This window comes from Salvelinus namaycush, chromosome 23, assembly GCF_016432855.1.
Source record: "Salvelinus namaycush isolate Seneca chromosome 23, SaNama_1.0, whole genome shotgun sequence".
Lineage (NCBI taxonomy): Eukaryota > Metazoa > Chordata > Actinopteri > Salmoniformes > Salmonidae > Salvelinus > Salvelinus namaycush.
Window position 1 is genome coordinate 19640154 of NC_052329.1, and position 23502 is coordinate 19663655.

Below are 23502 nucleotides of genomic sequence, written 5' to 3' on the forward strand. Positions count from 1 at the left end.
AGGCACTCCCCTCTCTCCCTCTTTCCTGCATGGGTCACCTCCAACACACACACACACACACACACACACACGCAGTAGACAGGCACTAAAAAGAAAATGTAGATACAATTTTTTATCAAAATTCAGGAACAACACACTTGCATTTATAACCACATGCAAAGGGTTCCAATAATAAAACACACACACACACACACAGAGACTCATTCATGCATGTATCCCCCCCACCACACACACACAGCAGGGAGTCCTCAGGGAGCAGGGAGGCTCTGAGAAGTTCCCTTCCTAAAACTGGCTGAGCAGTTGGAAAATGAGCCCTGAATGAGCTTGGCCCTGGCCTGCATTAAACTGGCTGCCTCCCACACTGGAGCCTTGTGAGAAACAGACCAGGGTTCATCTTCCCCTTTAGCCACCAGTCAGAAGCAGGTTTCACGCTGCCCGCCCTCCCGCCCTCTCTCCCAACAGCTAGATAGGGGTATAAACCAGAGCACAGTCACAAGGCCTCCGAACCAAGGTTCTAAACCCACATGAAGGTGGTGGTTTTCAGGCACTCGTATGATAGGGGTTTATTAAAAACTAGATCATACTTGATGTTCTGCTTGTAAGCATTGTGGTTTGCCGATAGTGGCATAAGATAACATGTTCTCTGGTAGAAAAACATCCACTGAATCACCGAGAGCAGGTATTCCCAAACGGGGGGGGGGTACGCCAAATGTGATTCACAATTTCTTTAAAAAAAAAAACATTTTTCCTTCACATTTTTAAACAGTCCATTTATATTTTCCAATGGGGCTATACATTTGGGTGAGGTTGTTTTCTCGCCTGAGTAGCCTCATTTCACTGCCAAAAATAAAATTAAACCATCTAGTGTTCAGCGAAATAACAACACAATGTCAAATACAGGTAGCCTAGTCAAATAATTAACATCCAATCACATTAACCATTACTCTCTCGTAGGAATTCCACTAAGTAGCCAAACGTAGCTGCTGCTCATGTTGGTATCTGTACTGATGGCGCAAAATAAATGACAGGGAGACATAGTGGAGTGGTAACGCGCGTTGCTCCCAATGCCACTTGGGTACACTGCACCATCCACCGAGAGGCTCTTGCTGCCAAGGGAATGCCTGACAGCTTGAAAGACGTTTTGGACACTACAGTGAAAATGGTTAACTTTGTTAAAGCAAGGCCCCTGAACTCCGTGTATTTTCTGCACTATGCGATGATATGGGCAGCGACCATGTAACGCTTTTACAACATACAGAAGTGCGCTGGTTATCAAGGGGCAAAGTACTGACATATTTTTTTTAAATTGAGAGACGAGCTTAAAGTTTTCTTCACTTACCATCATTTTCACTTGTCTAACCGCTTGCATGATGACGAGTTTCTCACACGACTGGCCTATCTGGGTGATGTTAATTCTCGCCTGAATGATCTGAATCTAGGATTACAGGGCTCTCTGCAACTATATTCAATGTGCTGGACAAAATTGAGGCTATGATTAAGAAGTTGGAGCTCTTCTCTGTTTGCATTAACAAGGACAACACACAGGTCTTTCCATCATCGTATGATTTTTTGTGTGTAAATGAACTCAAGTTTACGGACAATGTCAATTGTGATATAGCGAAGCACCTGAGTGAGTTGGGTGCGCAATTACGCAGGTACTTTCCCGAAACAGATGACACAAACAACTGGATTTGTTACCCCTTTCATGCCCTGCCTCTAGTCCACTTACCGATATCTGAACAAGAGAGGATCATCGAAATTGCAACAAGCGGTTCTGTGAAAATTGAATTTAAATCAGAAGCCACTGCCAGATTTTTTGACAGGGCTGCGCTCAGAGTACTGTATCCTGCCTTGGCAAATAGCGCTGTTAAGACACGGATGCCCTTTGCAACCACGTACCTATGTGACAGTGGATTCTTGGCCCTCACTAGCATGAAAACTAAATACAGACACAGACTGTGTGTGGAAAATTATATAAGACTGAGCACACCCTTCTCATTAACCTGTGGTGAGTTACTCACAATTTTCGATGAACAAAAGGTTTTATATGTAAGATGGTTAAATAAAAGAGCTAAATTATTGATTATTATTATTATTTCAGCCTTGGTCCTATAAGAGCTCTTTGTCACTTCCCATGAGCCAGGTTGTGACAAAAACTCACACTCATTCTTATGTTTAATAAATGTATCGTATAGTGTGTGTGTGGCAGGCTTACAATGATGGCAAAAAACAACATTTGAGAGTGTGTTGACCCTGGTGCTAAAGGGGGTACGCAGCTGGAGGTTGAATGTTTGAAGGGATACAGGACTATAAAAAGCCACTGACCTAGAGGATGATACTGCAGTAGTACAATATTTGGCTAAACCTGCTATTTTCAATTGCAGAAATCTATGGACTATTCAAAGCTACATGTTTTTCTTTCCTCACAAAACTATGACATTATAGGGCAGTAATATAATATTGCATATATGAACCTTAGAGGGCTTACCACTAAACGGTTTAACTCAAATGGATTTTCACAAAAACATGACATCATTGGGCTGGGAATAGTGAGCTCATCTAAGTATCTCACCATAGATCTCACTCTGCAGTCACTGATCTGGATCCACAAGGCTGTCTGCAGCATCACTAGCACTTTCTCTAATGACAGCTATTTCCAGACACCTCTCCACAAGGGGATTTGCAGTGGACTGGCCGGGAGCCTGCAGCCTGCCGTGCTGCAGGTTAGTGTGTTAAATAAGCATGGAGACTAATCTGCATAACCAGAGTCACAATGTGACAAAAGAGCAACCAGCAGGTAAACGCCAATGATGTATATAAACACCAGAATGCAAATTCTATGTATTGGCCAATGAGAGGCTTTGAAGCCACCAGTTGGCCATATTGGTACTCCTCAGAAGGAGTAGTCCTCCATAGGAATGAATGAATTTCTACAGTATTTTAATTGTTTCAAGGACAAAATTACAAGTATTTTTTGTTGTTGTAGTGGGGACAGTGACATTAACACTAATACACACACACACACACACACACACACACACACACACACACACACACACAGTACCAGTCAAAAGTTTGGACATACCTACTCATTCAAGGGTTTTTCTTTATTTGTACTATTTTCTACATTGAAGAATAATAGTGAAGATATCAAAACTATGAAAAAACACATCATGTAGTAACCAAAAAAGTGTTAAACAATGCTAAATATATTTTATATTTGAGATTCTTCAAAGTAGCCACCCTTTGCCTTGATGACAGCTTTGCACACTCTCGGCATTCTCTCAACCAGCTTCACCTCGAATGCTTTTCCAATAGTCTCGAAGGAGTTCCCACATATGCTGAGCACTTGCGGTCTAAGTCATCCCAAACCATCTCAATTGGGTTGAGGTCGGGTAATTGTGGAGGCCAGGTCATCTGCTGCAGCACTCCATCACTCTCCTTGGTCAAATAGCCCTTACACAGCCTGGCGGTGTGTTGGGTCATTATCCTGTTGAAAAAGAAATGATAGTGCCACTAAGCGCAAACCAGATGGGATGGCGTATCACTGCAGAATGCTGTGGTAGCCATGCTGGTGAAGTGTGTCTTGAATTCTAAAAAAAATCACTGACAGTGTCAGTAGCAAAGCACCCCCTCACCATCACACCTTCTCCATGCTTCACAGTGGGAACCACACATTCGGATATCATCCGTTCACCTACTCTGCGTCTAACAAAGACACGGTGGTTGGAACCAAAAATCTCACATTTGGACTCAAAAGAACAGATTTACACCGGTCTAATGCTCGTATATCTTGGCCAAAGCAAGTCTCTTCTTATTGGTGTCCTTTAGTACTAGTTTCTTTGCAGCAATTCAACCATAAAGGCCTGACTGACGTAGTCTCCTCTGAACAGTTGATGTTGAGATGTGTCTGTTACTTGAACTCCGTAAAGCATTTATTTGGGCTGCAATCTGAGGTGCAGTGAACTCTAATGAACTTATTCTCTGCAGCAGAAGTAACTCTGGGTCTTCCTTTCCTGTGGCGGTCCTCATGAGAGCCAGTTTCATCAAAGCGCTTGATGGTTTTTGTGACTGCACTTGAAAAAACATTCAAAGCTCTTTTAATGTTCCACATTGACTGACCCTCATGTCTTAAAGTAATGATGGACTTTTGTTTCTCTTTGCTTATTTGAGCTGTTCTTGCCATAATATGGACATGGTCTTTTACCAAATAGGGCTATCTTCTGTATAGCACCCCTACCTTGTCATAACACAACTGATTGGCTCAAAGCATTAAGGAAAGAAATTCCACAAATGTACTTTTAACAAGGCCCACCTGTTAATTGAAATGCATTCCAGGTGACTTCCTCATGAAGCTGGATGAGAGAATGCCATGAGTGTGCAAAGCTGTCATGAAGGCAAAGGGTGGCTACTTTGAAGAATCTCAAATATAAAATATATTTTACAAATATATTTGTTTAACACTCTTTTGGTTACTACATGATTCCATGTGTGTTATTTCATAGTTGTGATGTCTTCACTTATTCTACAATGTAGAAAATGTAAAAAATTAAGAAAAACCCTGGAATGAGTAGGTGTGTCTGAAATGATTCTTCATGCCACGAGAGGTACCGGATCCTGGCAAATGGTTCTGGAACTAAACAGTCCAAAACAGAGGTGCCGGATCCTGTTGGAAAACATCGGCAAAGGAAAAACATAAGTGAAATCATAGCCGTAGAATAATCATTCTTGTTTACACAAAAAGAGACAACCCTGTCAAACCCTGGGACAGGCCTGTAAGCTATGTTCTGCTCCTGCCCAGTCTGGCAACCGAGAATGATGGATTTGTCAAATTAGTCATATTGCCTTTAGATATTGGCATTCTCCATTCACAATGGAACTGCTCTGAGGTATGAGGCTATGCCCATTACATGTCATTATATATGCCAATAATGTTAACAAAAGTGGCTAGTAAATAAAAGTATTTCCAAAATCAAATTACCACAGGGTGGGGCTTTTATTATTTTACACAAACGCCAATATTTAACACTAAACAGGGTTAGGTAAACAGGCTATTAGGTTAAGTTTAACCAAGATGTCCCTTGATGAAGGTTATTGCACAACCTGCTTAAAAGGCTCCCAAGACACTCCAAAATGACCACTGTGCCCTGAGGACTTTAAAGCAAACCAGACTCATACATCAATGGGTCTATATGGCATTAAATGTGTAATCCATTAGTTCTGTATTCTGAAAAGGAGCAATTTGCTGGGACAGCAGAAGTATTGTTTCAAAAGTATTTTATCCATGGAAAGAACAATTATTTGTCAGTCTGAGCTTTCTACAGAAGAAAATGTTACAGTATTCCAGCTGAGAGTCTGTATGCACGATTTGTTGTACAGTGAACTTTTGTTGAACAGCTGCGTAACTAACCTGTGCTTAAAATACAGGTACATACGGAAGAACTAAGGTCCATTAAAAACATTAAAATGACTGAAATAAAGGCTGCGTTTAGGTAGTATGTGCAGTGCAGCACTATTTATTTACTTTACAGAGGGTGGTGATGTGTATCTCTGTGGCTGGCTAACAGCAGAGTAACAAAAGGGTAATGAGGACTCGGGGATGGACGGAAGGGAAACGGACTCCGTCTCAGTAGAAGCTGCCTGCATCAAAGTGCCAGGCTGAGCCACATTTGTTGATCAGCCATTAATCCCACTACTTCTAGAGTGCTGCTCTGCTGTGTCATCTGGTGCTGGGGCAGCCCAGCCTGGCCACACCTTGGGATTTAGGCTTGTCCCAGACTGACTGACTGACCGACCACAGAAGATTAGAGCAGAGACAGACATTAGGAACTGCCTTGGCATCGCTGAGATAGTGTTTTTTTATGTGTTGAAGTTATTGTTGCATGTGTTAATGTCACTTTCACCAGTAGAAAGTAATAGATCACTATTACATATTTGCATATACCATATTGCCCCTCCTACTCAATAACATAATGCTGAGTACGACAAGCTCTTTGAACAAACAGGGTTGAGCAACAATCATTCTCATAATCATACAGTTCATAACAGATTTCTGGTTTCTCTAGCTCTTTACGTTTTGATCATAACCATTTAAAACATGTCAAGGTGTTTAAGTAATTACCTCTTTCTAACCTGGCGGCAAACTATCTTCTTATTGCCACTATAATTATGTCTTTGAAGTTAAGGAAACTCGTTCTTTCTTGAAACAGCTTTTAAAAACAGTAAAAAAAACAAAACATGACAAGAGTGATGACAAACATTGCAAAGAGCAGTTTGGAGGAGGTCTAACTATTTGAGGAGGAAAATACATTTAGAGCATTGATTGAACCTCTGGTAACTTAGAATGACTACATCAATGTGACTATAAATTAAATCCTCCTAAGTTCATAAGGACTCATTCATACTGTACTATGGTACTACTGTACTAAGACTCATACTACGCATACAGTGATCCTCTGATTAAACCAGAGGGAGACAAAGGAGTAGCAGACTAGAACCAAGGCCAATAGAACCAGGCTCAGAAGGTTTATTAACTTCAGAACAGGGTCATTATATCCACACCTGATTAGGCCAACTGGGCCAGGCTGAGCTGAGAGGCCAGGTCCTGGGACCTGCTCCATTGTCCCATGTGCCCCTTCTGATCCGTGGTGGGCAGAGGAGGATATGGGAAACAGCAGGCCCATGAAAGCCCCCTCTGTGGCGGCCTGGGCCCTTGAACAGAGGGCTTCAGTCAGCATGGGCCGTCAGTCGATCACCTTTCATGCTCTCTGCTGCCATTTAATCCCGGGGCTACTTTTCACCACATGCTGGCTGCCTGGGAAACGTCCAGGCGCAGCATGGAGCGGGCAGGGAGCCACCCAGATAAAAGAGACCAGGCCTGCCTCTGAGGAACCTCTCTGGGCTTGCTCCGGGTTCCCCCAACCTGCCCCTTCACCTTTCAACCAAGATCCTCCACCCCCAGACCCCGGACCCTTACTGCAGGGAACAGCAGGGAAACAGACCACTTTATCTGCAAACTTCTGTAACGGGGTTCGGTTTGCTCAGTGTTGGTTTATGTAAGTGTTTCTAAAATGATATTGCCTTGAGGCTGTGCAAATACAAAAATCTTCATAGTAAACATGTCACTTCCAATGACTAATTACTGTACTCACTCAAAATGTTCCCCGATTTTTTGTTAGTTTCTCAAAACCAGTACACCATTTCTAAAGGCTTGAACAGACACATGTAAACAATCCTTACTTTATTACAGTAATTGAAGTGGTCATGATGATATAGTAAATCATGTAGACAAGATGATGTGCACGCACTGCCATAACGACCTACTGTACAGTAATATGGAGTTGATCCCCCTATTGCTTCTATAACAGCCTCCACTCTTCTGGGAAGGCTTTCCATTAGATGTTGGAACATTGCTGCGGGGACTTGCATCAATTCAGCCACAAGAGCACTAGTGAGGTCGGGCACTGGGTTTGGGCGATTACACCTGGCTCGCAGTAGGCATTCCATTTCATCCCAAAGGTGTTCAATAGGGTTGAGGTCAGGGCAATGTGCAGGCCAGTCAAGTTGTTCCACACAGAATATCTAGAATGTCATTGTAAGCTGTAGTGTTAAGATTTCCCTTCACTGGAACTAAGGGGCCTACTGTAGCCCGAAGCATGAACAACAGCCCCTGACCATTATTACTCCTTCACCAAACTTTACAGTTGGCACTATGCATTAGGGCAGGTAGCATTCTCCTGGCATCGACCAAACCCAGATTCATCTATCGGAGTGCCAGATGGTGAAGCGTGATTCATCACTCCAGAGAACGCGTTATCACTGCTCCAGAGTCCAATGGCGGTGAGCTTTACACCACTCCAGCCGCCGCTTTGCATTGTGCATGGAGATCTTAGGCTTGTGCGCGGCTGCTCGGCCATGGAAACCCATTTCATGAAGTTCCCGACGAACAGTTATTGTGCTGACGTTGCTTCCAGAGGCAGTTTGGAACACGGTAGCGAGTGTTGCAACCGAGGACAAAAGATGTTTATGCACTACAGCACTCAGCGGTCCAATTCGGTGAGCTTGTGTGGCCTACCACTTCGCGGCTGAGCCGTTGTTGCTTCTAGACGTTTCCACTTCACAACAACAGCACTTACCGTTGACCGGGGCAGCTCAAGCAGGGCAGAATTTTGCCAAACTGACTTGTTGGAAAGGTGGCCTCCTATGACGGTGCCACGTTGAAAATCAATGAGCTCTTCAGTACAGGCCATTCTACTGCTAATGTTTGTCTATGGAGATTGCATGGCTGTGTGATCGATTGTATACACACTTCAGGATCGGGTGTGACTGAAATAGCCCAATCCACTAATTTGAAGGGGTGTCCACATGTAGTGTATCTTAACAGTTAATTAAAGCGACAGGACTGTTTCGCTAGCCCAGACTGGAAGCATTGAGGAGTTTACCACATCAGTCACCGGTTTCATTAATAAGAGCATCAACGACGTCATCCCCACAGTGACTGTATGTACATATCTCAACAGGAAGCCATGGATTACATACAGGAAACATCCATACTGAGCTAAAGGACAGCGCTACCGCTTTCAAAGAGTGGGACACTAATCCGGACGCTTAAGATATCCCACTATGCCAGTGGTGGGCAATTCCAGTCCTCGAAGGCCTGATTGGTGTCACAACTTTTCCCCAGCCCTAGCTAACACACCTGATTCCAATAATCACCTAATCATGATCTTTAGTTTAGAATGCAATTTGATTATCCCCGCTGTGTTTGCTAGGGAAGGAGAAAAAGTGTGACACCAATCAGGTCCTCGAGGACTGGAGTTGCCCACCCCTGCACTACGCCCTCCGACAAACCATCAAACAAGCAAAGCATCAAAAAAGGACTAAGATCGAAGCCTACTACACTGGCTCTGATGGTCGTCAGATGTGACAGGGCTTACAAACAATCACGGATTACAAAGGGAAACCCAGCCGTGAACTACCCAGTGACGTGACACAAGCCTATCAGACGAGCTAAATGCCTTCTATGCTCACTTCGAGGCTAGCAACGCTGAACCATGCATGAGAGCACCAGCTGTTCCGGACGACTTTGTGATCACGCTCTCTGTAGCCAATGTGAGTAAACAGGTTAACGTTCACAAGGCTGCAGGGCCAGACGGATACTCAGAGCATTCGCTGACCAGCTGGCAAGTGTCTTCACTGACATTTTCAACCTCTCCCTAACCCAGTCTGTAATACCTACATGTTTCAAGCAGACCGCCATATTCCCTGTGCCCAAGAACGACAAGGTAACATGTCTAAATGACTACCGCCCAGTAACACTCACATCTGTAGCCATGAACGCACCAACAGATCAGACGACGCAAACTTTATTGCACTCCACACATTTCCCACCTGGACAAATGAACACCTACAGTTGAAGTCTACATACACCTTAGCCAAATACATTTAAACTCAGTTTTTCACAATTCCTGACATTTAATCCTAGTAAAAATTCCCTGTCTTAGGTCAGTTAGGATCACCACTTTATTTTAAGAATGTGAAATGTCAGAATAATAGTAGAGAGAATGATGAAAGAAATAAAAGCTAAAATAAATCACATTCCCAGTGGATCAGAAATTCACATACACTCAATTAGTATTTGGTAGCATTGCCTTTAAATTGTTTAGCTTGGGTCAAATGTTTTGGGTACCCTTCCACAAGCGTCCCACAATAAGTTTGGAGAATTATGGCCCATTCCTCCTGACAGAGCTGGTGTAACAGTCAGGTTTGTAGGCCTCCTTGCTCGCACACGCTTTTTCAGTTCTGCCCACAAATTTTCTATAGGATTGAGGTCAGGGCTTTGCGATGGCCACTTCAATACCTTGACTTTGTTGTCCTTAAGCCATTTTGCCACAACTTTGGAAGTATGCTTGGGGTCATTGTCCATTTGGAAGACCCATTTGCGACCAAGCTTTAACTTCCTGACTGATGTCTTGAGATGTTGCTTCAATATATCCACATAATTTTCCTGACTCATGATGCCCTCTATTTTGTGAAGTGCACCAGTCCCTCCTGCAGCAAAGCACCCCCACAACATGATGCTGCCACCCCCGTGCTTCACGGTTGGTATGGTGTTCTTCGGCTTGCAAGCCTCCCCCTTTTCCTCCAAACATAACGATGGTCATTATGGCCAAACAGGTATATTTTTGTTTCATCAGACCAGAAGACATTTCTCCAAAAAGTACGATCTTTGTCCCCATGTGCAGTTGCAAACCGTAGTCTGGCTTTTTTATGGCGGTTTTGGAGCAGTGGCTTCTTCGTTGCTGAGCGGCCTTTCAGGTTATGTCGATATAGGACTCGTTTTACTGTGGATATAGATACTTTTGTACCTGTTTCCTCCAGCATCTTCACAAGGTCCTTTGCTGTTGTTCTGGGATTGATTTGCACTTTTCGCACCAAAGTACGTCCATCTCTAGGAGACAGAATGCGTCTCCTTCCTGAGCGGTATGGCGGCTGCGTGGTCCCATGGTGTTTATACTTGCGTACTATTGTTTGTACAGATGCACATGGTACCTTCAGGCGTTTGGAAATTGCTCCCAAGGCTGAACCAGACTTGTGAAGGTCTACAATTTTTTTTCTGAGGACTTGGCTAATTTCTTTTGACTTCCCCATGATGTCAAGCAAAGAGGCACTGAGTTTGAAGGTAGGCCTTGAAATACATCCACAGGTATACCTCCAATTGACTCAAATTATGTCAATTAGCCTATCAAAAGCTTCTAAAGCCATGACAATTTTCTAGAATTTTCCAAGCTGTTTAAACGCACAGTCAACTTCTGACCCACTGGAATTGTGATACAGTGAATTATAAGTGCAGAAATCTCTGTAAACAATTGTTGAAAAAATGACTTGTGTCATGCACAAAGTAGATGTCCTAACCGACTTGCCAACTATAGTTTGTTAACAAGAAATTTGTGGAGTGGTTGAAAAACAAGTTTTAATGACTCCAACCTAAGTGTATGTAAACTTCCGACTTCAACTGTATGTGAGAATGCTGTTCATTGACTACAGTTTAGCGTTCAACATCATAGTGCCCACTAAGCTCTTCTTAAGCTAAGGACACTGGGACTGAACACCTCCCTCTCCAACTGGATCCTGGACTTCCCGATGGGCCGCCCCCAGGTGGTGAGAGCAGGCAACAACACATCCGCCATGCTGACCTTTAACACAGGGGCCCCTCAGGGGTGCGTGCTTAGTTCCCTCCTGTACTCCCTGTTTACCGCGACTGCTTAGGTCGTGCACGACTCCAACACCATCTTAAGTTCGTCAACAACACAACAGTGGTAGGCCTGATCACCGACGACAATGAGACAGCCTATAGGGAGGAGGTCAGATACGTGGGAGTTTGGTGGCAGGACAACAACCTTTCCCTGAACGTTAGCAAGACAAAAGGAGCTGACCGTGGACTGTAGGAAACGGAGGGCCGAACACGCACCCATTCACATCAATGGGACTGTAGTGGAGCGGGTCAAGAGCTTCAAGTTCCTCTGTGTCCACATCACTATGGACCTAACATGGTCCAAACATACCAACACAGTCGTGAAGAGGGCAGGACAACGCCTTTTCACTCTCAGGAGGCTGAAAAGATACCGAAGCGGTACCGGAGCGTCAAGTCTGGGACAAAAAGGCTCCTGAACAGGTTCTACCCCCAAGCAGTAAGACTGTTTAACAGTTAATCAAATGGCTACCCTGACTACTTGCATTGACACCCTTTTTATTTGCACTGACTCTCTTGCACCGGCTCTATGCACACTCACTGGACTCTACCCAGACACTCACACATACTACACTGACACTCCAACACACACACATATTGACGCTACACACACCCTCACATAGACACTTTTAAACTGTTCACATACACTGCGGCTACTCTGTTTATTATCTATCCTGATTGCCTAGTCACTTTTACCCCTACCTACATGTATATATTACATCAATTACCTCAACTACCTCATACCCCTGCACATTGACTCAGTACCGGTAATCCTTGAAAAAATGGCGCCGGAGAAGAAGGCTGACGTTTTACATGTCCCCAACCGATTGTGTTTTTCGTTCGTTTATTTGCGTTGTTTGTAACGTATTTTTTTTAAACTTATTTGTACATAATGTTGCCGCTACCATCTCTTATGACCGAAAATAACTTCTGGACATCAGGACTGCGATTACTTACCACTGGCAGAATCTTTTCGCCCGAAGCGAATGATATACTGCTTTCTCGAGAACAGGAAAAGATCCCCGTGATTTGCGTGAAGACGAGGTTGAGAAAAAGGGCCCAGAGGGTGGGCTGCCTTCTGAGAATTCGTAGGCGATGAAATTATATATTTGTTTGTACCGTTATTTAACTAGGCAAGTCAGTTAAGAACAAATTCTTATTTTCAATGACGGCCTAGGAACAGTGGGTTAACTGCCTTGTTCAGGGGCAGAACGACAGATTTTTCACCTTGTCAGCTCTGGAATTCAATCTTGCAACCTTTCGGTTACTAGTCCGACGTTCTAAACCCCCACTTCCTTCCATTCTGCTAGCAAACGTGCAATCTTTGGAAAATAAAATCGATGACCTACGCGGAAGATTAAACTACCAACAGGACATTCAAAACGGTAATATCTTATGCTTCACGGAGTCGTGGCTGAACACCGACACTACTAAATACAGCTGGCTGGTTATACGCTGTACTGGCAGGATAGAACAGCGGCATCTGGTAAGACAAGGGGTGGCGGACTATGTATTTTTGTAAATAACAGTTGGTGCACGAAATCTAAGGAAGTCTCGAGCTATTGCTCGTCTGATAGAGTATCTCATGATAAGCTGTAGACTACACTATCTACCTAGAGAGTTTGCATCTGTATTGTTTGTAGCTGTTTACATACCACCACAGACTGAGGCTGGCACTAAGACAGCACTGAATGAGCTCTATTCAGCCATAAGAAAACGCTCACCCAGAGGCGGCTCTCCTAGCAGCCGGGGACTCTAATGCAAGGAAACTTAAATCTTTTACCAAATTCCTACCAGCATGTTAAATGTGCAACCAGAGAAAAAATTAAATAAAAAAAATAAAAACTCTGGACCACCTTTACTCCTCACAAAGAAACAAATACAAAGCTCTCCCTTGCCCTCCATTTGTCAAATCTGACCATAATTCTAGCCTCCTGATTCCTGCTTACAAGCAAAAATTCAAGCAGGAAGCACCAGTGACTAGATCAATAAAAAGTGGTCAGATCAAGCAGATGCTAAGCTACAGGACTGTTTTGCTACCACAGACTGGAATATGTTCCGGGATTCTTCCGATGGCATTGAGGAGCACACCACCTCAGTCATTGGCTTCGTCAATAAGTCCATCGTTGACGTCGTCCCCACAGTGACTGTACGTACATACCCCAACCAGAAGCCATGGATTACAGGCAACATCCGCACTAAAGCTAAAGGCTAGAGCTGCCGCTTTCAAGGAGCGGGACTCTAACCCGGAAGCTTATAAGAAATCCCGCCATGCCCTCCGACGAACCATCAAACAGGCAAAGCGTCAATACAGGACTAATCTCTAATCGTACTACATCGGCTCTGACGCTTGTTGGATATGGCAGGGCTTGCAAACCATTACAGACTACAAAGGGAAGCACAGCCGAGAGCTGCCCAGTGACACAAGCCTACCAAACGAGCTAAACTACTTCTATGCTCACTTCGAGGCAAATAACACTGAAACATGCATGAGAGCACCAGCTGTTCCGGAAGACTGCGTGTTCACGCTCTCCGTAGTCTATGCTAGTAAGACCTTTAAACATGTCAACATTTACAAGGCCGCAGGGCCAGATGGATAACCAGGACGTGTACTGCCAGCATGCGCTGACCAACTGGCATGTATCTTCACTGACATTTTCAACCTCTCCCTGTCCGAGTCTGTAATACCAACATGTTTTAAGCAGACCACCATAGTGCCTGTGCCCAAGAACACTAAGGTAACCTGCCTAAATGACTACCGACCCATAGCACTCACGTCTGTAGCCATGAAGTGCTTTGAAGGGCTGGTCATGGCTCACATCAACAGCATTATTCCAGAAACCCTAGACCCACTCCAATTTGCATACCGCCCTAACAGATCCACAGATGATGCAATCTCTAATGCACTCCACACTGCCCTTTCCCACCTGAACAAACGGAACACCTATGTGAGAATGCTATTCATTGACTACAGCTCAGCGTTCAGCACCATAGTGCCCTCAAAGCTCATCAATAAGCTAAGGACCCTGGGACTAAACATCTCCCTCTGCAACTAGATCCTGGACTTCCTGACGGGCCACCCCCAGGTGGTAAGGGTAGGTAACAACACATCCGCCATGCTGATCCTCAACACAGGGGCCTCTCAGGGTTGCGTGCTCAGTCCCCTCCTGTACTCTCCGTTCACTCATGACTGCACGGCCAGGCACGACTCCAAAACCATCATTAAGTTTGCATCGAATGGCAGGAGGATGACCTCCACTCGTGGCACTGCCACCATGTAAAAATGCTTGTGTTCTGTTATAGCTTACCAGTTACCACCATACAAGACTAACCACCACCAAACAAGGGGCTATATAGCTCTATAATGACAGAGCCCCTATAAAACACAAGGTAAGAGAGGCAGTAAAACATGCTGGAGAGCTAAATATCCTCCATTCTGAGGCCCCTATCGCAGACCAGGCTAACCACAACAGCAGCAGGTGTGTATACCTGGGTGAATGAATTATGATCCAACTCTGGTGGGCTACTGCTGGCTCTTTCTAGTTCCACCGGGTTATCAAGGATCACCTAGAGCAGACATACCTAGTCTCTTCTGAACACAATTCATTGAAATATAGTTAGAAGTTGGTTGACACCTTCCTTCCTAGTCTAATGGACACTAAAAAGGTAAATCAGGGGGCCTCCTGAGTGGTGCAGGGGTCTAAGGCACTGCATTGCAGTGTTGCGGCATCACTACAGGTTCGATCCCAGGCTGTGTCACAACCAGCCGTGACCGGGAGTCCAATAGAGCGGCGCACAATTGGCCCAGCATCATCCGTGTTAGGGGAGGGTTTGGCCGGGGGGCTTTACTTGGCTCATCGGGCTCTAGCGACTCCTTGTGGCGGGCCGGGCACCTGCAGGCTGACTCCAGTCGTCAGTTTAACGGTGTTTCCTCCAACACATTGATGCATCTGGCTTCTGGGTAAAGCAAGCGGGTGTTAAGAAGCGCGGTTTGGCAGGTCATGTTTCGGAGGACGTATGACTCGACCGTTGCCTCTCCCGAGCCAGTTGTGGAGTTGCAGCGATGAGACAAGATCGTAATTGGATCGCAATTGGATATCACGAAATTGGCAAGAAACAGGGGGTCTAATTTCAATAAAATATTTTTATAAAGTAAATCAGCCTGAAGTGGGCCACTACATGACCTGTCCAGAGGCTCAGGTCAAGTCCAATATTCCCTCAAATGTTTTGGGGCACTGAGCAAATTTTAGGTCTTGTGAGCGGAAACATGTACGTTGTGACAACTTTTTGCAACTTCCGGGGCACGTTTGTACCCTTACAGTTTTAAACAGTGGCCAATAGGCTATTGTGGCTATTTGACCATACCAACAAAATCAATGGAGCAAATCCCATATTATTTTAACATGGAAAAAGCTTTTGATTTCTATGATATAGCTGTGGTGTTCAATGCAGGCCAACATTGCACAAGACTTTTAAAAACGTTTTTACATTATGAAGGGCCAGACATTAATTTATGATTTTTTACTTAGTCTGTAACACCATGGGCCAAATAGGTGACTGTAAATTGCTAAGGTGTTTTATGATGCAAGAAACCACTTTATAAAATACAATTAATTATTACTACCATACAGAGAATTAGACAATGTAGGCTACCCCTCTGCCTATTGGCTTATTTGCATATTCAAGCCTGTCTCAAAATATAACACTGCCCCTTTAATTAAGACAAAGCTTTTTACCTTACTGGCTTTTCAAAGACAGCTTGAAATATAGCCTAAGCCTACACGTATTGTGCTCTTGTAAGAAGCAGTAACTCCCCATTGCTGAAGTTATACTTCTTTGTAACTGAGCTAATAACTCGCTAACAACTTGCTAACTAGCAAAGAATATAAACAAATGTGCACACGCACAGCTATGCGCTTTGATCTGAAAAGCGGATTTACTCATGGGTGATTGAAAGAATGCTCGTCAGCTACCCCCACCAATAGAATTCTACTCCTTTGCGCTCTGGCTCTGCCTACAACAAAATCACAGACTCAATCTTGCAAAGTTAGATTTGTTTTGTTGCATTGAAAAGGGGCTAATATAATGTTGATTTGACCACAGAAAAAACATTAATCTATATAGCGCAAACTAATGGGGCAAACTCGGTGTAGTTCAATCTCTTGTGTCTCTGCGAGGCCTGGCATTTCTTCTTCGCGGCATTCCTGGAGGAGGTGCTCGGCCATGCAAGTGCGCAGCTTAGAGGGCACATTGGTCAAGACCATGACATACCTTCCACCATGAGCATGGGCTCCTTCCCTCCCCCATGGGCCAGCATCTCCCTACGGTAGCGCTCTCCCATGTCCCTGGGGGAGAGAGAGGAAAGATAAGATTACAGCCACATGCATTCTCCTCCAGCGGCTCCTCTTCCCTTCCCTGAGCCCTGAGCAAAGTCTCAGCTCTCTCCTCACAGGGCTGATGATAGGAAACAGAGGTTCGACAACCACAGGTGGAACATAAACAATGTCAAAGGGAAAGGAGAGAAAGTAAGATGGAGAAAAAAGGGCTGCGGGGCTCGAATCTCTGAGGTGAATCTCTAAACAAAGCCTCTGTGAAGTCAAAGTCAGAGCTGAGCTGATAGGGAGGACTGTGGGGCTGTGTAATGTGGACGCTGGTGGCTCTAACTGGATTACAGTACCACACCTGCTGGTGTGGATTTCATATTAATGTCATGTTCAATGTCAAGCTGAGAGACTTAACACTACTCAGGGAAGGTTGCTTGTCAGAGAGCATTTGCCTCGGTCTTCTTGGAAATGAAAACAAGTTTATACCTTGCAGTCAAATGTACTGTAACTTTTAGTGATATAACAACAGACACACTGTACTATCATTGAATGTAGCATAACAAGTTCCCGGTGTGTGATTGCACATGGCAAAAAATCTTAAGGGACACACAAAAATACATCACCAAATGGTCCTGATATATTTTTACATTATTAATAAAGTCATGTTTCACCGATTTATGACTGCCTCGGAGGAAGTTCATTGTATTGCTACAGTAAACAGTTTTTTTCTTCCGTAGGGACCCTGCATTTAGTCACACCTATAAAAGTTAAGTGCAGCAGACAGCCATGCCTTGATATTGTGTGTATTTCCTGATCAAGAGTTTATGTGAGGACACGCTGAATGGCTCAGGCTCACCTGTTTAAAGGATCCTGAACAAAACACTGTTTCCACACCATGGAGGCCACAGCGCGGGACATGAGATAGGAGTAGTACTTGGCCCCGTAGCCAATGAGGTGGCTGAATCTCAGCTGCCATGCCTGCGAAAGAAAAAAAAGCATTTCACAAGATCACAACATCATTAACAACACCATACCCAATAAATAACCCAAATTAAACTGGCTTTCAACAGGTTCCACTGAATACCAGGATTTCAGAAAGACCACCACTGTATGTATACTGACAAATAAACATTTTTATCTCACATAAAAAACAATAACAAAAACAGACAGATTGAATGCAATTAAAATAGCTTACGCATGGCGGCAGGTAGCCTAGTGGTTAGAGAGTTGGACTAGTAACCGGAAGGTTGCAAGATCGAATCCCCCGAGCTGACAAGGTAAAAATCTGTCGTTCTGCCCCTGAACAAGGCAGTTACCCCACTGTTCCTAGGCCGTCATTGAAAATAAGAATGTGTTCTTAACTGACTTGCCTAGTTAAATAAAGGTACAACATTATTTATTTTTTTAAATGCAGAGTGTAGTTTAGAGAGAAAGGCTAATTCAGCTTTGAAGACTTAACTGTTCCCGCTCATAAAGGTTGCTAAAGGAAAAGACAAGCAGAGACATTCTTCTGTCATCATCATCTACTTCCCCCTCAGGAAAATACCCAATATTATTTGGGCCATTAAAGAAAGTCTATTGAAGTTTGTTCTAGTTACTGTCTGGTCACTGTTTTTTCTGCTTCAAAATTCATGCTACAGTTCAATTGGCCCATGATTAAGTCAAATATGGACTTTGATTTAACTGTATACATTTTACTTTAAACCTTTTACTTTGCTTTTAAAAGGAACAAAACTTGGAAATTCCTAAATGGCAGAGTGCATACATTTCCTTTTCCCCTTGTTGCCTAGAGGGTCCAACTTCCTATCTGTAAAGACAACATGCTCTATGATCAGGCCTGATTTTGGACTCCGGGGAAATTCACCTGGCAAACACTCAGTCATTCAGTCAGAAAGCAGCAGTGGAACAAAACTAAATTATACCCTATTCTCCACGGTGGTTGTAAAACACAAATGAAAAGCTAAGTACTGTAAGTATTGTATCAGAGCATTGAGCCTGTAATGCATAAGGAACCTTACGAACCTTGCTAGAGTCACATAGATATCACCAAATGAAGTTTCCCTAACTAACATCAAAATGTGGGCCCAGATCTTTATAAATTAATGAGTGACTTTAGCTCTTAGGAGAAGGTTTTTCCCCGACTGTGCTCTTTACAGTACCGTCTTGGATAGGTGCGATAGATGAGTTTAAAGGGGCTAATGTACTCTGCCTTTGAGAGAGGTGCTGCTTATTTAAACAGCGGGCAGTGTGAAAGAGTTCTCCAGGCTGGGTGGATGATCCTCTAGCGTGAAACAGGCTTAAGCCGCAAAGTGTCTGCATGACGGGTCCCATCTGGGCCCTAATGACTTTAATAAGGGTAAACAGTACTCCTGACAGAGGCAGTACATTGGGGAAACCAAAATATTGGGAAACTGAGCACAAATCATGAGGAGAGTTCACCAGCCGCCCGGACGGCAGTACCAGAGGCCTATAGCATATATCAAGTCACCCGGTTTGAACTCACCCTCATCTTGCTGTGGCAAGATATCCCCAACCGCACAAGACCTTAGAACATGAAACGTAATTACAGGTATGACAAAGAATGGCTGAAACTTAGAGATGGACAGTGAACATTCAAACTAATCAGTTCAGACACCATTGCTCTGCTTTATTTTTGAGCCGTCCAACTTGAGAAGGTCATAGTCCAGTCAACATCTCAGCGAAAGATCCCTTTTGATCCACACAGACAAAGACCCGGAAAGTCAGAGGAGCATGGGATTCCCATTTGGTCCATGTACTCAACAACAGCTGATAGTCTTTCTCTCCAGTCAGAACTGATACCCCTGGTCTATAAACCATACACATGTCACAATCACCCCAGTGTTTATCATGTGGGTCTCTCTGTAACCTATTAGCCATTCAAATGTTCAGTTTAGTGTGGAAAGTTTGGCTTCACTGCTTTTTTGCGAGCGCAGGGAGAAGAGAATAAAAAATATGGTCCTTTTAGCAGAATATAAACAAATCTGTTTCCACTTGCTCCAATCCCATGACAGATCCTTTAACAACACAATTAGGAATTTTGTAAGTGGGGCTAAAAGGAGGAAAACTACTCATCCCATCATAACATATGTAATTTGAGTGAAATGTTGAGTTTCGGCATGGTTCTATAGTTAAAGAAAAATTACTCAGACAGAAAGGAAAGTATATAACATTAACCACACTCCCCTGGGAGGTCGTTAGCTGCATGGATAAAAGTGGAAGTAGGACTTTTAGCGAGGGTAAAGCAACTATGGCTTGTAAGCTCAATTAAAGAAGGTGGAATATAGTTCTGACTGAGTGCCGTCTATTCCTGATGGCCCACATAATTACAGATGAGGATAAATGCCTTATGATGACCATTCCTGTTAAATGATGGCTGTGTTTTACATTCTCTATTCCCTCCTGACTATTTTCATTAAAAGGACCACAGAAAGAAGAGTTTCAAATATTTCCCCCAGGGAGTGCTCATTCAAAGTATACCTCTGCTTTGTTATTTGAGCAGGGCCTCCAAAAAAGCTTTAATCCCTTAAACGGTGCTGCGCCTGGGTAAGAGATATAAAACCACAAAGCCAGAGAAGAATATCCAAAAAATAACTCCCTCTCTCTGCTCTGTTTTTGTCCCTCTGTTGCACGGGAGAAGGCAGACACTGTGGTAAAGATTTGGGGATTAAGCAAAGAATGTCCCCTCAAACATTCATTAACTGTAAAGGCTGTAATTGAGCTCTTAATCAAAGTTCTATAGACCAACTCAGTGAAGGCAAAGAACATTTTGACACCGAGGTACCCACCGTGTTTGGAGTGTACGGTAGGCCGTAGAATTTCTGCTGCATGTCCTTTAAGATATCAGTCGTTGATCGGTTTTGGGGTTTTCCATGATACATTTGATCCAGAGCAGAGTAGAAAATCTGTCCACATAAAAAATAAACATGCTGAATCATTCATGTAGTTACATGTTAAACCTTTGAAACGTTCCCAAATATCCCACTTAGAGTTAAGTAATTTTCTGTTGCCTGAAAAAGGCTGATATCTGTTAAGTCTCTACACTTATCTACCATCAATCACTCAGGCAAAGCACCTACAGGATATGTGTTATGTCTATTGTGTTTAAGTGAGTTTTTAAAACAACGCTAACAATATAGGATACCTTGTTAAAAAACTACTATAAAGATTAGCAGATAACAGTTGTCAGTGTTTGCTGCCGTGCCAGTACATTTTAAACAGTTTGAGAGCAAAATGTTTTGCCCTTGTAATGTGCATTTGCATGAGAGTTCAGTGTCAACGTAACCCATGAGTGTTAATGTATCCCATTCAAGGAAAAGCTGTGACCCATTTTGTTCATTGTTGTTGTATGTCAGGGGGATTTACCTGTAGTTGAGTGTCTGCCGCACCACACACCTTTTTGGACTCACACAGACGAGCCACCATGCTCTGAGGCAGAGGCTGCAAAAACACAAAGACATTCATTTCTCAGCAGGACTACAGCACAATATCTTTACAGTAACCCATCTAGTAACACAAAAAAAATGGTGAGTTTGTGTACCTGTCCTGTTTGATAATGGCGGGCAAATTGGTTCACTACACGATAATCAGTGGCAAAGTACTCCATGAGAATAGAGGGGACCTCAGCAAAGTCAGTGGCACATCTGGTTCCTGAGAAGACAAAAGCAGTCTCAAGTTGCTCCATTACTGATCTATGTTATCTAAGTGGATGACATTTTATAGCATCTTGAGTAACTTGCTAAGGCGTATCCTTAGTCTTTATCTAACAAGTAAAGGAGCATGCAATCAATCCAATGATAACCAGTGTGGATTGCCTCATCAAGCCGTATCATTCTGAATTGTATTTAACAGGCCTTTTCAAGTCTCCACACCATGACTGAACACAGCCTCTACGCATGCCATTCTAACCTGTGACCATCATTATAAGATGTCATTCACAACACCACCCACTACACTAGCAGAGGATGAAACCATTGATACTGAAATCAATCCTCCTCACTATTAGGACTATTGACTTGAGAGAGCTTTACATACAGTCATTCCCATATTATTATTCACATTAACAGTACAAATACATAGGGACAATACCACGGTAAAAGAGTGATGCTAAGTATCCGATTTTTCACTTTAAAATGTATGTCAAACAAAAACCAATGATTGCAAAGTTAAACAAACCATACAACTCTATGGACAAGGACGACTTGGATGTTTCAGCATCACTTTGGAATTACCCATAAGCACAATGCCAGGCTAAAGCTGCTAAAGTTAACGGTTCAACTCTGAGAATGTCAGATGAGCATGGCTGACCTGTGATGTGTTGGTAGCGTGTGCGCCCTAGCATGGAGTGCATGGCATGACCCATCTCGTGGAACAGGTTCTCCATCATGCTCGGCGTGAGCAGGGTGGGGGCGCTCTTGGTGGGGAGGGGCAGGCTCAGCATCAGCACCACTACAGGCAGCTGGTACTGTCCGCTCTCTTGGCACTGCCGCCCACCGCGGATGGTGAAGTGGCAGTCCTGAGGAAGGGAGAGACAAAGCGAACATTGAGGCCCTGCCTTGAATACATTCTATGTACTGCTGGTTTCAAGATCAGTGCCACAGGGCCAGAGACTTTTTTCTTTTGAACACGCTAGAAACAGCAGCCATGACGGCATTTTGAAATTCAGAAACTTTTTTTGATCTACTGAAACTCATGTCATCTTTAAAGAAAGCCGGTTGCGTTGCGGGCGTGGCGTGTGAGGCGATGTCTACCTGGTGAGGTTTATTTGCTCTGTGGAAGAAGTCACAGTAGATGTATCCCAGCAACCCCTCTGTCTCATGAACTACAGCCTGGACAGGAAGTGACAAAACAGTAAACTTAGGAGATCACACCATAGAAAACACAATTTAGACGATGTAATCACAGCAAACAAATTAAAGCTTCAACACTAGGAACATTTGAATAGTTATACAAGTTTTTTTTACCAGTTTGCGGACATCATCATTCCACACCTCTCCTGCACTTGGATGTTCGGACATGATAGAGACTCCATAGAGCTGGGTGAAGAGGCTGTTCAGTCCCTCCATACAAGACCCCAGGGAGAAGTAGGGGCTGTAGAGGCTGGGCTCAATGTTGTACCTGTAACCAAAACACAACCACAATATGACAAACACTTCAGCATAATCTCAGTTGTGTGACTGTGACAAGCTACTGTAGACGATTGCAGGAATCTCATGCTAAAACCAAATGGGCATCTATTAGCAAGGTTCCGTAGTTAATTATGGTGTTTTACAGATTCCTCTTATTTCCCCCCTAAAGCCACTTGATGCTCTGATTAACACTTGTCATGCAGACTCTTTGGACTAACGCTCTCAGACTAGTAGACATAAAAGGGGAAATCTTGGGGAGCATGCACAATTACTCACTTCTGGTGTGGACAAAGCAAGCCATTTGAAGCAAGCAATGCCTGCCCTGGAGGCATATCCAAACGTAATTTGGATTTAATTAAAACCAGTGAGAAGCTCATTTCCTACGCCCAGCTTTAGACATGATTACCATGATGTGGCCTCCTTGCTTGTTGTACAGTGCATTCGGAAAGTATTCAGACCCCTTGAATTTTCCACATTTTGTTACGTTACAGCCTTATTCTAAAATGGATTAAATAAATAACAATCCTCAATCTACACACAATACCCCATAATGTCAAAGTGAAAACATTTTACTTATTTTTTTTTAAATAAAAAACTGAAATACCTTATTTACATAAGAATTTAGACCCTTTGCTATGAGACTCGAAATTGAGCTCAGGTGCATCCTGTTTCCATTGATTATCCTTGAGATGTTTTGAAAACTTGATTGGAATCCACCTGTGGTAAATTTATTTGATTGGACGTGATTTGGAAAGGCAAACACCTGTCTATATAAGGTCCA

General features: G+C 43.5%; 1 protein-coding gene across 2 annotated transcripts in view; it reads right to left on the reverse strand.

Moving 5' to 3' along the window:
- Positions 1–23502, reverse strand: part of LOC120018147 (mitochondrial intermediate peptidase-like) — a 33074-nt gene that overhangs the window by 1267 nt on the left and 8305 nt on the right. For both annotated transcript variants that reach the window (XM_038961167.1, XM_038961166.1), the window contains 8 exons: positions 22557–22710; positions 22344–22421; positions 21901–22108; positions 21134–21243; positions 20959–21033; positions 20382–20498; positions 17432–17553; positions 16523–16596 (listed from right to left, as the gene is read on the reverse strand). In XM_038961167.1, coding sequence (XP_038817095.1) covers positions 16523–16596; positions 17432–17553; positions 20382–20498; positions 20959–21033; positions 21134–21243; positions 21901–22108; positions 22344–22421; positions 22557–22710 — 938 coding nt within the window. The remainder of the gene's footprint in view (positions 1–16522; positions 16597–17431; positions 17554–20381; positions 20499–20958; positions 21034–21133; positions 21244–21900; positions 22109–22343; positions 22422–22556; positions 22711–23502) is intronic.